General features: G+C 35.7%; 1 protein-coding gene, 1 long non-coding RNA gene and 1 other non-coding gene across 3 annotated transcripts; 2 read left to right on the forward strand and 1 right to left on the reverse strand.

The window, feature by feature from the left end:
* Window positions 1-5974: 5974 nt before the first annotated feature.
* On the forward strand, window positions 5975-7236 carry LOC136071211 (uncharacterized). The gene is made up of 3 exons (XR_010632515.1): window positions 5975-6226; window positions 6891-6953; window positions 7033-7236. It is a non-coding gene; the product is annotated as an uncharacterized LOC136071211 (long non-coding RNA).
* A 5863-nt stretch (window positions 7237-13099) lies between these two features.
* LOC112033697 (small nucleolar RNA Z247) lies at window positions 13100-13238 on the reverse strand. The gene has a single exon (XR_002885269.1). It is a non-coding gene; the product is annotated as a small nucleolar RNA Z247 (small nucleolar RNA).
* A 1070-nt stretch (window positions 13239-14308) lies between these two features.
* Window positions 14309-16356, forward strand: LOC112033694 (WAT1-related protein At2g39510). Its single transcript, XM_024066475.1, has 4 exons — window positions 14309-14488; window positions 15119-15247; window positions 16035-16186; window positions 16260-16356. Exons 1-4 carry the CDS (start codon window positions 14309-14311, stop codon window positions 16354-16356), a joined length of 558 nt encoding a protein of 185 aa, XP_023922243.1.
* The last annotated feature ends 416 nt before the right edge of the window (window positions 16357-16772 follow it).

The following is a 16772-nucleotide window of genomic DNA, read 5'->3' on the forward strand; positions in this document are numbered from 1 at the left end:
AAATTAGTGTATTTTAAGTGATGAGTAATGAGTTATGAGTGATAAGTGATGAGTAATGAGTGATGGGTGATGAAAACTGAGTGATGAGTGATGGGTGATGAAAATTGAGTGATGAGTGATGACCTTTTTTTTTGAACCAAACAAGCCCTTAATATCCCATTTTGAGTACTTGCATTTTCATTTGATACATATATATTTCTTGTACAAGTCGCAAGATTCCTCAACATGCTTGAGGGGAGATGTATGTCATGTCCAGGATAGATTTGGAGGTAACAAGTATTGGGAGAAAATAGAGTACTTATTGATAATTGAAAGCTAAGAAGTGGAAATTAATCCACTATCTTAAAAAGTAATTTCGCTCTACTAGATGTAGTTAATATATCTTTGGTGCAATCTGGTTTTGATGATTACCCTAAGATTCAACGGTGAGTTTCAGTTAGTGATTGTGGGAGTGTGGAGATAGAGTTGGAAGGAGCGAACGTTTGTGAGAGAGAGAGAGAGAGAGTCCTCCCAAAATTTTGAAATTTTCCTTAATAAATATATAATTATTTTAATGTTTTCAAAATTTAGCCTACAAAAATAAGAGTTGACTTCTCCAAATATTTGAATTAGTCCAATGATAATCTTAAAAATTATAAATGGTCTAATAGTTATAGAGACATAACTTTATTTTTCGTAATTTTATTTTTTATTGTAAAATGTGCTCTTATATCTATTAAATATTTGATAAAGGTTGGCACCAAACATGTTTGGATCTATCTTTTTCAACCTATTATGTGGCGATTAACAAGTCATTGACTTATTCTCATTAAAACTACACATGAAATATCTCTTTAGTTGTCACATAATACGTTAGAGTAAGATAGTTTCAAATATGTTTGGGGTCTAACTTATTCCTCCAAATTTTGGTTCGTTCATGTTTTATTTTTACATACTTTAGTATAAAATTTGATCATTGTATTGAAAATGAAACTTTTTAAGAATTTCACTATGAAAATGGTAAAATGAATTTTATTTTATGAAAGATTGCCATCAAACATAATTTTGATTGAAAATACTAAACTCTTTTTTTTTTTTTTGTTGGGTGAGTGTGTGTATATATATATGTATATGTGTGTGTGTGTGTGTGTGGGGGGGGGGGGGGGGTGGGTGCCACAACTTGGGCCCCCAAACTAAAGGTCGTCAATGGGCCTACTTGGCCCATTTTCACTTGGCCTATGGGCACAATGGGATGTTGACTAGTTAACGGGCCAGGTCAGGCTGAGCCGAAAGAGAAAACCCCAACCCACGGGCAATGCCAATTTTGTCTTTAGCAGGCTAGGCTACCGAGTTGGGCCTAATAGGTTACCCATGAGTAGGGTTGTCCATCAACCCGTCAGACCTAACCCATCTGCACAACCCAATCCGACCCAAAGGCCCACGGGCGAATCTGAATGCCCAGACAAGTCGGGTGCGGGTCTATAGTGTTAAAAATTCAGTTTTTGATTCGGGTTTGGGTTCCACATTTACTAACTTGTAGAAACTAACCCGACTAGTGAGAAACTTAAAAAGAAAAAGAATGGGTTTCACAATTTCACTTTCCACTCACCGTTTCAAACTATCAACATTTTTCTATTTTACGTTACGTCTCTCTCTCAAATCCCTAACCCTAGCCCCTTATTTCCGCCACCGTTGTCAAGTTGATCGTGTTGCCACTTTCGTTGACTCACTCACCATACTAGGTTGGGTTTGGCTCAAACCCTCTCTCTTAAAGCCTCCTTTGATCTACCATTTGAGGTTCTGATCTTGTGTGCATCTAATGGTGGGTCAAACTATTTTTTTTTTTTTTTTTAATTTCACATTGATCTTGTGATGGATGTGGTGATGGTGGGTGATGGAGTGGTGGTGGTGTTGGTTTAGTGTTTTCTTTCTCTTCATTTTAGTCTCATAGATTTGGTGGTGTGGACTTATTTGTGTTGATTGATTTCTGTAGGTTTGGATTGTGATTTTTGGTTATTTGATTTCTGTAGGTTTGGATTGTGATTTTTATCCTTTGGGTTTTTGATTTCTCTCTATGTTCTTTAGGGTTTTTTTTTTTTTTTTTTTAGAAAAAAAAAAAATCTCTCTATGTTCTTTGTGTTGATTTTTGTTGGGTCTAGGTTTTGATTTCTGTGTAACTGTGTTCTTTAGGTTTTCTATGTTCTTGTTCTCTTTGTGCTTTAGAATCGAAATTACCTGACAGCTCCAACCCACTTAACCGACAACCTGAGCCTCCGAGTCAAACCAAATGTTCGGGCGGTTGCAGTTCTATTTCAGTTCACCCGATCCAATCAGGTCGGGTGTGGGTCAACCCAAAACTTGATCCGACCCAACACGTGGACAGCCCTACCCATGAGTTTGTGTTAACATATTATTTTATTATTTTTTAAAGGAAAGAATCATTTTTTTATAAGGGAATAATCAATCTATTTTTTTAAAAGGAAAGAATCAAAGAATTTAATACTTAATTACAAATTTTTTTACAATCAAATCTATTTAATTTTTTATTTTGTTGATGGAAACTTATTTAATTTTTTTTATTAATGCTTTAAATGGTTTTTAACTTTATCTTTAATAAAAAAAAAATGTCAAATGGTTAATTCAAAGTTGCTAGACTACTAGAAAATATATATGTAGTAAACTAAGTTTAGCACAATCACTTTAAGTATCTTAGTGGGTGGGGAGTTTTCCTAAAAAATTTCTCTATAATATCTCAAGATCAATCCTTCATAAATCTCCTATATATTTTTGTTATGAATTATGAGTTATTGGGCTGGGTAACGAACGGGCTATTGGGCTAGCCCATCGGCTGCCCATGGGTATAAAAACTAGCCATGAACTGACTCACTGGCTAGTAGGCTACCCATGGGCCTCAATAACAGCGGTTCAGGCCACACATTAAAATAAATAAAAAAAAAAATCTAAAAAAATAAAGAATCCAATTTGGCAGTAATTGATTGTTAAAATATCAACACCCTCACAAAAAAAACACGTTGTAATTATTTCTATTAAAAAAAAACTTGAATCTTGTTGGGTGGGGGGGGCAGGGGTGGAGGCAGCAGGGGGCGAGGGGAGGCAATTGCCCCCCCTGACTTTGTGAAAACAGCCCCAGAGTACTATTACTATGATATATATTCAGATATTCTTAAGCAATTGACCCCTCTGACGTAGAAGGAAAAAAACAAACAAAGAAGCAATCCTTAAAAGAAACAGACACCGAAAAATAAGGGAAATGAACTTCCCTGACCCACCAAACCAACATATCATTTTTTTCTGAATTTTTTATCCTGTCCCACTTGTAACGTTTTTTACCCCTATCACTATTCAAGCATTTGAATTTCTTGCTTGTGTCATTAATGAATATATATCATAGATTCATAATAGTAGTTAAACGAATAGTGAAATGCAGTTAAAATTGTTTAGTCTTTTAGATAGGAATAGGATGAAGCTTTTTACTTTTTACTTTTTTAGAATAAGATAGGATGAAGCTAAATTACCTAATACCGAAGAACAATTCAAGATAATCTTTTTTTTATTATACAATTCAATTAGTGGGTCTCATATATATATATATATTAAAAATATTTAATCTTCTTATATTGTACCAAAAACCTAGAGCCTCCAACCCTTCATTATATTTTTCTTCTCCTCTGTCTCTTGGCTTTTTAACGGTTTCAAAATATGAAAATTTTGTTATAAACTCAAATTTTAGATACTTAAAAGGATAGATAAATAAATGTTGAATTCTACATATTTTAAGAATCAATCAAGATGGTGAAAAATATATATAATTTTACAGGTATTTACTATTTACTATACAAAACATATACTTGTAATTACATTTATTTACAATTGTTTATTTATTTTGTTGTTGTTAATTTGTTGTTGATTAACATATTTAGAATATTTTTTCTTTCAATCTTGCCCCCTCTAAATTGAAATCCTAGCTCCGTCACTGGGGGGGGGGGTGACTTTTCAAAATCTCTCCTACCCCTTTCCCTCGAGAAAGTATACCATGTTTCGGTAATACCAATTCATCATCTGTTTTGGTATTTCCTATCCAATAAATGAGTGACACCTGTTTCAAAAAATCACATCAGATTACTCCAATAAATTAATCACAATCTTCTATATTATCGAGAAGATAAATTAATCATTTATTGGAGTAATCTGATGTGGTTTTTGAAACATGTGTCACTCATTTATTGGATAGGAAATACCAAAACAGATGCTGAGTTGATATTACCGAAACATGGTATATTTTCTCCTTTCCCTCTCCCTTATGTGTGTATGTTTGTTTCTCAAAAAAATAATTACTTTTGTACCATAAATAACTAATTAATTCTAAGTGCAGTTAATGTATTTCATAAAAATATAAACTTTTATATATTATTAATGCACTATTTCTTTCATCTAATTACTCTTATACTATATAATAGCATATGGACAAAATTTAAGTACAATACCTTAAGTGCTATTCCTTAGATTCCCATCTGAAAATTCAGTCAAGTGGTTACTTAACTAAAAAATACACTTCCATCCCATGAAAAAAAACCCACATGGCAGAATCTTAAAAATGGAATATAAGGAACAACACCTAAGTACTGTACCTAAGTCTTGCTCATAGCATATTATAGAAATATATAAATAAACTCATAAATAAATATTTTAATAAAAACATTATTTTTTTTCCTTTTAGAAGAAATAATAAATGTTGATTTTATGGTTAGGAGTTAAAAATCTTTTACATTTATTAATGTTATATATATATATATATATATAGAAGAAAACAACATTTGTTAAATCATGTTACAAACATATTTTGTATGTGTAGGATATTCTTTGGTCCCCTGAAGAAATTTTTTGGGTCCTTACATTTATTAATGTTATATATATATATATATATAGAAGAAAACAACATTTGTTAAATCATGTTACAAACATATTTTGCATGTGTAGGATATTCTTTGGTCCCCTGAAGAAATTTTTTGGGTCCACCACCATCCAAATCCATATCAATTAGAACCCATTTTCTTTTCTATTGTGCGTGTTTTTCTTTCTTAAAAAAAAAAAAAAAAAAAAAATCCTAACATCACCTACCATATTACGGTATTATTAAACACTAATCTGTAAATGGGTGTTAAAATGGCATTGATGCCAATTGTCAGTCAAGAAAAAGAAATTTGAAACATTTTAAAAGTTTCTTGTATTAATTAGACCCTTTTGACTGTGTGTTGTATTGTAAGTCTCTCAAAAATCCTCCCCCCTCTACCCCTATCAAAAGATTGTTTCTTATATTAAGGGGTAGAGACTAGAGACTGTGAGTCTAGCAAAAACGAGAATATATATATATATATATATACTTTTTTGGGAGAGAAAACCAGAGAGAGTTATCAAGATGAAGATCATATGTAATCTAAAAGTATACATTGGGGTTTTATTCTTGCAATGCTTGTATGCAGGGATGGATATAGTATACAAAGCTGCACTTAACTATGGCATGAGCATCTTTGTGCTCATTGCCTATGAACACATATTGCCATATTGGCTACTTTGGTCATTGCACCTTTTGCTATGATTATTGATAGGTGAACTTCTCGTCTCTTTCCTTGAACACACACTTCTACACTTAGGGAGCCAGGGCCGGCCCTAGATATTTTGGGGCCTAATGCGAGAACTAAAATGTGGCCTTTTTTATACTTATGTATTAATTAAATTAATATTTATTTAATATTTTTATATCATAATATATTTCATTTAAAATCTATAATTTCTTACTCATTTTCATTTAAATTTTGTATTATATTTTGTTTATTACTAATAACAAATGTACAGCCATAACAAAAATACAAGCCCAGCCTAGCCAAGAAGATGCCAAGATGGCCACACAAGTCTTATTAATAAGACCCACCCACAAAAAATACAAAACAAATTGTCAAATCCTATTACACCTATAACCCAAAAAAAAAAAAAAAAAAAAAAAAAAAAAAAAAAAAANAAAAAAAAAAAAAAAAAAAAAAAAAAAAAAAAAAAAAAAAAAAAAAAAGGCAGTCGGCAGTCCTCACTCCTCAGTCAGTTCAAAGTTTTCAAATCAGATGTGATCGGATGATTTAGATTGGAGGAAGCTTGAGCCAGGCAACCAGCAACAGTGGAGAGAGAATGAGAGAGGCGAAGAGCAAGAGCTGAGCAAGAATGAGAAAGAGAAATGGTAAAAGTTTTAGGGATTTGTGGTTTTTTATTTGTTTTGATTTGTGATTGTTTTGTGGTTAATTTCTTAGACCGGATTTGTAGTTTATCTTGTTGAATTTTGGTTTTTCTAGAGGATAATGATGTTATTTTTGGGACAATTGATTTTGTTTAGACCAAAAAAAATTTGTGCTACCAATGTTTAACCAAATATAATAGAAATTTTGTTTTTGGTCAAAAGATGTGCCGGATTTTTTTTAGATTCATTTGAAACCCTTTTTTTTTTTTTTCCTTCTACCCATTCTTTTCTAAAATTTTGGGGCTCCCCTTCCACTTGAGGGCCTTAGGCAATTGCCTAATTGGCCTAGTGGAAGGGCCGGCCCTGTAGGGAGCGCTTAGTTCGTCATGATGTTACATTATATCATAATATTACATTATTGTAATCTTGCATTAATATAATCTCATTACAAGAATACAATATTATATTGTTTCGGAAGATGATGAGATTAAAGTGATGTGATATATTTTGTAATTGAAAATTATAGTAATGTTAGAAAAAATAAAATAAATCAAAAATCTTAATGTCACATCATTGTAATGTGCATCATATCAAATGCATATCATAGCGAACCAAACGCCCTCTTAGGATGATTTTATTAACAAATTTGTCCTCCTATATCTTACAGAAAAAGAAGGGTACCCATGACATTTTCAATTTTTGCTAAACTGGTTGTGCTCGCTTTACCGGAGTAAGTATTCTTCGAGTAATTTTTTTAAATATTATTTACAAAACATTAACATCTAAATTATATGTTGTTGACTTGGCAGGCCGATATTTGGTATGAACATGTTTGTGCTTGGAATGAAATATACAACAGCCACAGTTGCAGCCACAATGATCAACTCTCTTCTCGCCATGGCATTCATATTAGTTTGTTTAGTGAGGTAATTAAATTTGTAGTAGTCCTCTCCAAGCCTGTATTTTTCTTTTTCTTTTTAATCTCACAAAACCTATAGAATCTAATTTAACTTCTTCTTCTTTTTCTTTTTCTTTTTTTAATTTATAGTAACTCTCAATCTAAATTCTATTAGATGCCCATGGAATTCTTTATCTAAATGTAAAATGTTGATTTGCCTCTGACTAGGCTTGAAAACTTAAATTTTAAAAGCAAGCGAACCTATGCCAAGATAGTAGGGACTATAGTAGTAGTAGGGGCAATGATTATGACATTCATAAAAGGTCCCGGTTTTGAATTGATACAAACAAAAGCAAAATCCAACCACGAACAACAAAGAGGTTCTGTTAATTAAAGGCGTCCCACGAAGCTGAAGTAATTAAAGGCATCCCATTAAGCTCTCGGTTTCCTACGGACAAGCTAATATGGACTGAAACGCAAAATGGCATCTTCAGTGTGCGTAGTGTGTATAAACTAGCAATGAAGATGGCAGTCAGTGGTGTACAAGGGGGCAGTTCTGATAGTAGCTCTCTGAGGCGTTTCTAGAAAAGGATTTGGAGCTTGCCAATCCCACATAAGGTCCGTCATTTCGGATGGAGAGCATGCCGTGAAGCCCTACCTACTAAAAGAAATTTGATGAAACGTAAGGTGATACCAGACATGTAAGGAAGCCTCGGAGACGACTGGGCATGTCTTATGGAGCTGTTCGAAAGCACAGGAGGCTTGGGGTTGTTCCAAGGTGACGGTGCGTGTTGCTAGGACAGAGGGAGTCTCCTTTTTGGACGTTATGTGGCAGTTGCTAATGATAGATGGGGGTAGCGACGAAGCGGCTGCAAGGGTGATTACCATAGCATGGGCTCTGTGGCACAATAGAAATGAGATGAGGAATGGTGGAGCAAGGAAGTCGGGACAAGGGCTGGTATAGTGGGCGATGGAATACCTTGCTGAGTATGGGGCAGCTATGGAGCTGACAGATTCAGTAGGACTGGTGGTGGAGCCCCCGGTGAAGTGGACTCCACCAAGAGAAGGGTGGTTCAAGATTAATGTCGATGGTGCCATTTTCTCAAAACAGAAAAGTGCAGGGATAGGGGTGCTGATCAAGGATGAGTTGGGGAGAGTAGGAGCTGCTCTGAGCAAAAAGGTTGATGCTCATTTACAATGGCGATGCCACGTACAGGTCAGGGTGTTCCCAGGAGCACCCTGACCTTAAAAAAAAAAAAAAATCCTATAGAATCTAATTTAACTTCTTCTTCTTCTTCTTCCTTTTTTTTTTTTTTTTTAATTTAATTTATAGTAACTCTCAATCTAAATTCTATTAGATGCCCATGGAATTCTTTATCTAAATGTAAAATGTTGATTTGTCTCTGACTAGGCTTGAAAACTTAAATTTTAAAAGCAAGCGAACCTATGCCAAGATAGTAGGGACTATAGTAATAGTAGGAGGGGCAATGATTATGACATTCATAAAAGGTCCTGGTTTTGAATTGATGCAAACAAAAGCAAAATCCAACCACGAACAACAAAGAGGTTCTGGTAATTAAAGGCATCCCACGAAGCTGAAGTAATTAAAGGCATCCCATTAAGCTCTCGGTTTCCTGCGAACAAGCTAATATGGACTGAAACACAAAATGGCATCTTCAGTGTGTGTAGTGCGTATAAACTAGCAGTGAAGATGGCAGTCAGTGGTGTACAATGGGGCAGTTCTAACAGTAGCTCTCTGAGGCATTTCTGGAAAAGGATTTGGAGCTTGCCGATCCCACATAAGGTCTGTCATTTCGGATGGAGAGCATGCCGTGAAGCCCTACCCACTAAAAGAAATTTGATGAAACGGAAGGTGATACCAGACGACATGTAAGGAAGCCTCAGAGACGACTGGGCATGTCTTATGGTTCTGTTCGAAAGAAATAGGAGGCTTGGGGTTGTTCCAAGGCGACGGTGCGTGTTGCTAGGACAGAGGGAGTCTCCTTTCTGGACGTTATGTGGCAATTGCTAATGTAAAGATAATAATTATCTGATATAATTTGCAAAACCAATCCGATCTAATTTGGGACGTATCATTTATAGAGTTGTACAGCTATATGAAATTCAAATACAAGAAGTTCAAAAATACAGATAACTCTACCCTATCCTATCTCATCCTATCTCAATCTAATCTCTGTTACAATTCAAATCGAGTGCTGAAATATCTATCTACAGCTGCCACACAAATCAAATTTAAATTTGTATTTTATGCAGCTACGTTACAGCTACATGGCAGCATTATGCAGCAGCTATTATGCAGGTAAAACACAGCTACACGGCACCACTATTTTGGCTAGCAAATCTTATTCTTAACACTCCCCCGCAAGCTCAATCGTGCTGGAAGAACGTTGAGATTGGTCCGAAGCATAGCAAACCGGGAAGAAGAAAGTGGCTTGGTGAAAATATCAACTAACTGATCTTTGCTAGACAGAAAATGAACCACAAGGGAACCATCACCAACCATATCTCGAACACAATAGAAATCAATCTCAACATGCTTTGTACGAGCATGGAAAACCGGATTAGACGACAAATAAGTGGCACTGATGTTGTCACACCATAGTACTGGAAAGCAAGTAACAGGGGCACCAAGCTCAAAAAGAAGAGCGCACAGCCATTTAGTTTCTGCAGCAGCATTAGCAAGAGCTTTATAATCCGCCTCTGTACTAGACCGAGCAACGGTCTTTTGCTTTTTGCAGCCCCAAGAAATGAGATTGTCACCAAGAAATACACAAAAGCCCCCAGTTGAACGACGATCATTGCGGTATCTAGCCCAATCCCCGTCAGAGAAAACTTGAAGAGAGTGAGATTTTGATCGCTTCAACTGTAAACCAAAGTGAATGGTCTGCTCGAGAGATCGTAGAAGTCGCTTGACAGCTTGCCAGTGAATGGTAGTTGGACAATGCATAAACTGAGAAAGCTTGTTGACAGCGAAGGTAATGTCAGGGCGAGTGAGAGACAAGTATTGCAAGGCTCTAACAGTGCTTCTATATAAAGTAGCATCAGGCAGAGGATCCCTTTCAAAGGCAGAGAGGTTAGTGGAGGAAGCCATTGGAGAACTAAGGGGCTTTGCTTTTAGCATTTTTTGTTTTGCCTAAAAGATCCAAAATATATCTTTTCTGAGATAACAACAATTCGTTAGTAGTAGGCAAGACTTCAACACCCAGAAAGGAATTCAAATTGCCCAAATCTTTAATGGCAAAATCAAGTTGCAAGTGACGAAGCAGATTATCAATGGCCGAAGGTTGAGAGGCAGTAACAATCAAATCATCCACATATATTAGAAAATAAATGGTGACAACAGTACTATGATAAATAAATAGAGATGAATCAAACCGTGAACCATGAAAACCTAGTGTAATTAACCGAGAACTGAGGCAAGAAAACCATGCCCGGGGAGATTGCTTTAACCCATAGAGTGCCTTTTTCAATTTGCAGACATGGTTAGGGAATTGAGGATGAGAAAACCCCGGAGGTTGAGACATGTAAACATCCTCATATAGATTGCCATGTAAAAAGGCATTTTGAACATCAAAGTGACGTAAAACCCAACCTTTAGACACAACAAGAGATAAGACGGTGCGTACCATAGTGGGTTTGATCACAGGGCTGAAAGTCTCACCATAATCAACACCAGGAACTTGATGGAAGCCCTTAGCAACGAGACGGGCTTTGTACCATTCAACTGAGCCATTAGCAAGCCTTTTAATCCGAAACACCCACTTGCAGCCAACAATGTTCTGAGCAAGATGAGATGGAACTAGTTCCCAAGTTTGATTTTTGAGTAAGGCATCAAATTCAAGATTCATTGTAGCACGCCATTTGAGATCTTTCATTGCCGAGGTATGGCAAGTTGGTTCTGCCGAAATATTGACATCAACACCATCAGCAAGGAGAGCACGAGGCAGAGGGTATCTCACAGTCCCATCAGTGAAGACTTAGGCTTAGAGATGTGATTCCTGGAGCGAGTAGTCATGGGATGAAAGGATGGATCTCGTGTTGAAGCGTTAGAGGGTTGATTGATCAAAGGGATATCTGAAACAGGAGGTTCAGCGGCAATTTGTGAGGAGGTGTGAATTTGTGAAAGAGCGTGTACCTGATCAAATGTAATTATAGGGCAAGGGGTAGGCTAGGCTTGACCTATTGGATCGAGAGTGTCATGTGGAGTAAGTGAAGAGTGGGCCAAAGCTTGAGAAGGCATTGGCTGAGAAAAGTGAGGCCCAACACGGATGGGCAATGCTGTCCATGGGCTGGCAAGTTGTGCCAGTGATGAATATGTACCTGTTGACATGGAATTTAATTGAAAGGCAATAGGACTGACTGCAAAAGGGAAGTGTGTTTCATCAAAAATAACATTACGAGATATATAAACACGATTTGAAGAGAGATGCAAACATTTATAGCCCTTATGAAGTAAGCTGTAACCAAGAAAAACACATGGAATAGAACGTGGTTGAAGCTTATGGGAATTATAGGGTCTCAAATTTGGCCAACAAGAACAACCAAACACACGTAAAAAATTATAATCTAGAGCTTGATGAAATGGTTTTTCAAAAGGAGATTGATTCTTTAGAGTGGAGGTTGGAAAACGGTTAATTAAATAACACGCCGTTTGAAAAGCTTCATCCTAATATTGAAGTGGAACCTTGGCATGATACAGTAAGGCTAGACCTGTTTCTACAACATGACAATGCTTACGCTCAACAACACCATTTTGTTGATGGGTGTGAGGGCAAGAAACACAATGAATGATGCCACAATTTTATAAAAAATTATGTAGAGAGCGATATTCTCTACTCCAATCAAATTGATCCATTTTAATTGTGGTATTAAAATATCATTCAACATATTTTTGCCATTTAATAAAAATAGAGAGAACATCACTTTTATTTGTCATGGGATAAAGCCAAGTATAGCGACTGTAAGCATCCATAAAAGAAACATAATATTTAGAACCAGATTTAGAACAAATGGGAAAAGGACCCCAAACATCAGTAAAAATTAATTCCAATGGAGAATTAACTTAAGTACATGACAAAGTAAAAGGAAGTTGTTTACTCTTAGAATTGAAACAAGTAGAACAAGAGTGAACATTTTTATTTGAACTAAAAGGCAAGCTAACCTAGACAGAACATGACGAACAACTTTAAAAGCAGGATGTCCCAATTGTGAATGCCATTGATTTGGAGAAGTATGTTCACCAACAAAAGCGGAAGATGACGAAGGAATTTTATTGAAAGCAGGAGGAAACAAATACAGTCCATCTTTACTCAGCCTGTGTAGCAGAACCTTCCCTGTTGTGCGATCCTTCACAAAGAAATGAGTAGGATGAAATTCAATTAATGTATTTGTGTCAGTAGTAAATTTGTGAACAGAAATCCAATTTTTGGTAATATGAGGAACATGCAAAACATCATTTAAAAGAAAGGAATAGGTTAGGGTAGATAAATGAGTAGAACCAATGTGTTTTACAATTAAACCAAGACTGTTACCAATGCGAATTTGATCAGGACCATGATACTCGTCAGCCTTCACATTCAGATTTGCAAGATCAGCAGTGAGATGATGAGTGGCTCCAGAATCTGAGTACCAATTGAGATCAAGAGCCGTCTAAGGAGTAGTGAGCAAGGCGTGCATGTTGCTGCTAGGATCTGCAGAATAAGAATTATCAAACCTATGATAGCACTTCAAAGCTGTATGACCAGGTTTATGGCAAACTTGACACACGGGACGGTTTGTTGGAGAACCATTTCCACGCCCATGACCTCGATAATTTTTCTGTGTGCTAGAGGAAGGCCCACGGCCAAATTGAAAAGAGCTACTGCCGCCATGACCACCGCGGGAGTTTCCACATCCTGCAGCAAAATTTGCTCTGGCAAGTTAAAGGTCAACAGTTGGTTGTTGATGTTCGAGCCGCAATTCATGAGCTAACAAATGCCCATATAGTTCATCAACTGTGAGAGGATCCACTCTTGTGTTCACAGATGTGACAAATGAATCATATTCAAATCCCAAACCAACTAAAAGAAAAGAGATGATTTCAAAATTGTTCAAGGCATGGGCAGTAGCAGCAAGTGTATCCACCAATGTTGTAAACTGGTGAAAATAATCAGCAATTGAGGAATTGCCTTTCTTTAGAGTGGCGAGCTGATAGTGGATTTGCATTGTTCGAGCCCTTGACTAAGAGGTAAACATTTTCTCTAAGGCTTGCCACACATCCCTTGATGTGTTGAATTTGACCACATGAGCTAGAATACGCTCAGAGAGGGAGGATATTATGGCACTGAGGATCATCTGGTCTTGTAAATACCAGTGACCGAAGTCCGGATTTTGGATGACTTGTATGTCTCCATCGGCTTCAATAGTGAGAGATTGAGGTGGAGCAAGAGTGCTTCCATCGAGATAGCCATAGAGATGTTACCCCTTGAGATATGGAACAATTTGAGCTTTCCATAATAGGTAATTCTCATGGGTTAATTTGATGGTAATGAGGTGATGAATGGGAGTGAGTGAGGTGGGAGAAGGGGTGGGCATTGTGTTTAGGGGAGAGGACGTTGAGGAAAAGGCCATGAAGAAAAAAAAATGTTAAACGTGAGTTACAAATGGCTCTAATACCATGTAAAGATAATAATTATCTGATATAATTTGCAAAACCAATCCAATCTGATTTTGGACTTATCATTTATAGAGTTGTATAGCTATATGAAATTCAACTACAAGAAGTTCAAAAATACAAATAACTCTACCCTACCCTACCCTATCTCATCATATCTCAATCTAATCTCTATTCCAATTTAAATCAAGTGTTGAAATATCTATCTATAGCTACCACACAGATCTGATTTAAATTTGAATTTTATGCAGCTACGTTATAGCTACACGGCAGCATTATGCAACAGCTATTGTGCAGGAAAAACACAGCTACATGGCACCACTATTTTGGCTAGCAAATCTTATCCTTAACAGCTAATGATAGATAGGGGTAGCGATGAAGCAGCTGCAAGGGTGATTACCATAGCATGGGCTCTGTGGCACAATAGAAATGGGATGAGGAATGGTGGAGCAGGGAGCCGGGACAAGGGCTGGTACAGTGGGCGATGTAATACCTTGTCGAGTATGGGGCAACTATGGAGCTGACTGATTCAGTAGGACCGGTGGTGGAGCTCCCAGTGAAGTGGACTTCGCCAAGAAAGGGGTGGTTCAAGATTAATGTCGATAGTGCCATTTTCTCAAAACAGAAAAGTGCAAGGATAGGGGTGCTAATTAGGGATGAGTTGGGGAGAGTAGAAGCTGCTCTGAAAAAAAAGGTTATGCTCCTTTAGGCGCTGTGGAGGTAGAAGCCAAAGCTCTAGAGGCTGGCCTAATGTTTGCGAGGGATGTAGGTCTTCATAATGTGGTTCTGGAGGGGGACTCGTTAATTCTAATAAATGCTTTGTGTGGGACCTCTTCAACACCAGCTTCTGTGGAACCAATTGTCATGGGTATACTGGATTTGTGTAGGGAGTTTAGAAATATAGCTTTTTCTCATGTACACAGACAAGGAAACGAACCTGCACACCTTTTAGCTAAGCATGCGTCTAGCATTGTAGATTTTATTAGTTGGATTGAAGAGGATCCTTGCTGCATTGAGCAAGCTCTTATCCAAGATGTATTGTCATTTTCACATATTTAATAAAATCTCAGTATTCTTATCCAAAAAAAAAAAAAAAAAAAAGAGGTTCTGGTGGGACAGATTCACATCATCATTCAATTATGGGTGGGGGAATGATATTAAGTGCTTGCCTCAACTGGTCTTGTTTTTCCATTTTGCAAGTAAGGTTTTCCCTCATTAATTAACATGAAATATTGACAGATCTCTTGAACATAACATAACATATTAACATTAATTAACTTCGTGCTCAATTCTTTCAGACATTCCCACTAAATTCATATCATAGCTTTCACTCACGGCTTGGATATGCTTCTTTGGTGCAATTGGAAATGCAATAGTGGCTCTAGCGATAGAGAAAGACAAAGCTGCTTGGGCTATTCATCGGGACGTTAAACTGCTAGCAGTTCTCTATGGGGTAAGAATATAATATTAGTTAGGTATGAATTCACTTCCAAATTCACTACAATGGGGAAAAAAGGATTGCAAATAAGTGAAAAAGAAATTTCAAATCTTATTGCAATTGATTGCAAATAAGTGAAAAATATATATTTCAGATCAAATTATTTCAATGATATCTTCGTTGTAATAGATAATTACTTTATATTTATCATTACAATAAATTATAAAATAGTTGATATCTAGTTATTGCAATAATATCTTTATTGTAGTTTTGTGTTTGTCATTACAATAGATTTTAAAAGAATTTATATTAAATTATCATTGCAATAAGCTAGTAGTTCAAAATTTTTGTTGCAATAGATTGGAAAAGTAATTGGTATCAATTTATTGCAATGATTTTTTCATTTTAAGCTATTGCAACACATTTTCCTATTATATAAAACCTCTATAGCAACTGAAAAATATAAGTTATTGCAACTTATTATTGTTGATGCAATAATTTATCACTTTTAAGTTACTATTGCAATGGTTTCTAAAAAAAAAAGTTATTATTGCAACAATTTTAACTTGTAGATGAGATATTTTGTTGTTTTAAGTACTTGATAAAATAAACTTATTTTGGTGTAGTGAAAAAAAAAACTAGGTATATATATTAATTATTTCTGGAGTTATTTAAGGTTTTGTTATTATAGATTTATTATAGAATGTAAAAGAGAGATTTGATGAAAAAAATCTGCATTAAGTATAAAATTATTGATACATGGTAGTGATATACTTACAACTCTTTATATCCATGCATGCAGGGAATAGGGAGCACAGGGCTTGCCTCCTACATCCAAGCATGCATTTTGAAAGATAAAGGCCCTGTTTTTGTCACAGCTTTTGCCCTCATAAGCATGATCATGGTTGTTGTCCTAAGCTCTTGGCTCTTAGCAGAGAAAATGTACATGGGAAGGTAAATATCAAACTTCAACCACCACCATTGCCACAATAGAACAAAATCACTAATTATTTCGTCTATTTTACAGGATAGTTGGTGATGTGATAATAATTGTAGGGATATATGTTCTTATATGGAGAAAAGGCAAAGAGGAATCAACATGTGAAAATAGTGGAACAAATTAATAAACTCCCACTTGTTAAAAATTAATTTTCTATGTATTTATAATCACTTATTAATGTAGTCTTCAAGAATTAAAGATCATCTTCACAATTTGGTTGTGAAATCTCATGAAACAACACTTTTTCTAATAATGATGTTTTCAGTCCTACAATGTCAAGTAGTGTAATGAAACATTGGTACATTGGAGTAATACTTACATGAACAGAAGTAAGTATTATAAATAATATAAAAATCTAATATTACTATTTTCATGTGTGTTCTAATAAGTGTTGTTGTTTGCTCAAAAAAAAAAATAGAAATAAGTCATAAAATATGCTTCTAAATTTTGGCTCCATATCAGGTTAACCCCTAATCTTTTAGTTTGAAACTATAAACTCTTAAGGTATGTTTAGTAGACTGTAATAGGCACTATAATATA

Source organism: Quercus suber, unplaced genomic scaffold (assembly GCF_002906115.3).
Source record: "Quercus suber isolate HL8 unplaced genomic scaffold, Cork oak 2.0 scaffold_294, whole genome shotgun sequence".
Classification (NCBI taxonomy): domain Eukaryota; kingdom Viridiplantae; phylum Streptophyta; class Magnoliopsida; order Fagales; family Fagaceae; genus Quercus; species Quercus suber.

Excerpts from the sequence above, each read along its gene's own strand:
- LOC112033694 (XM_024066475.1), top strand. The coding sequence starts at position 14,309 with ATGGAGCTGACTGATTCAGTAGGACCGGTGGTGGAGCTCCCAGTGAAG. Across the intron at positions 14,489-15,118 it reads AAGCTGCTCTGAAAAAAAAG|CTTTCACTCACGGCTTGGAT; the intron begins GTTATGCTCCTT and ends TTCATATCATAG. Across the intron at positions 15,248-16,034 it reads TGCTAGCAGTTCTCTATGGG|GGAATAGGGAGCACAGGGCT; the intron begins GTAAGAATATAA and ends CCATGCATGCAG.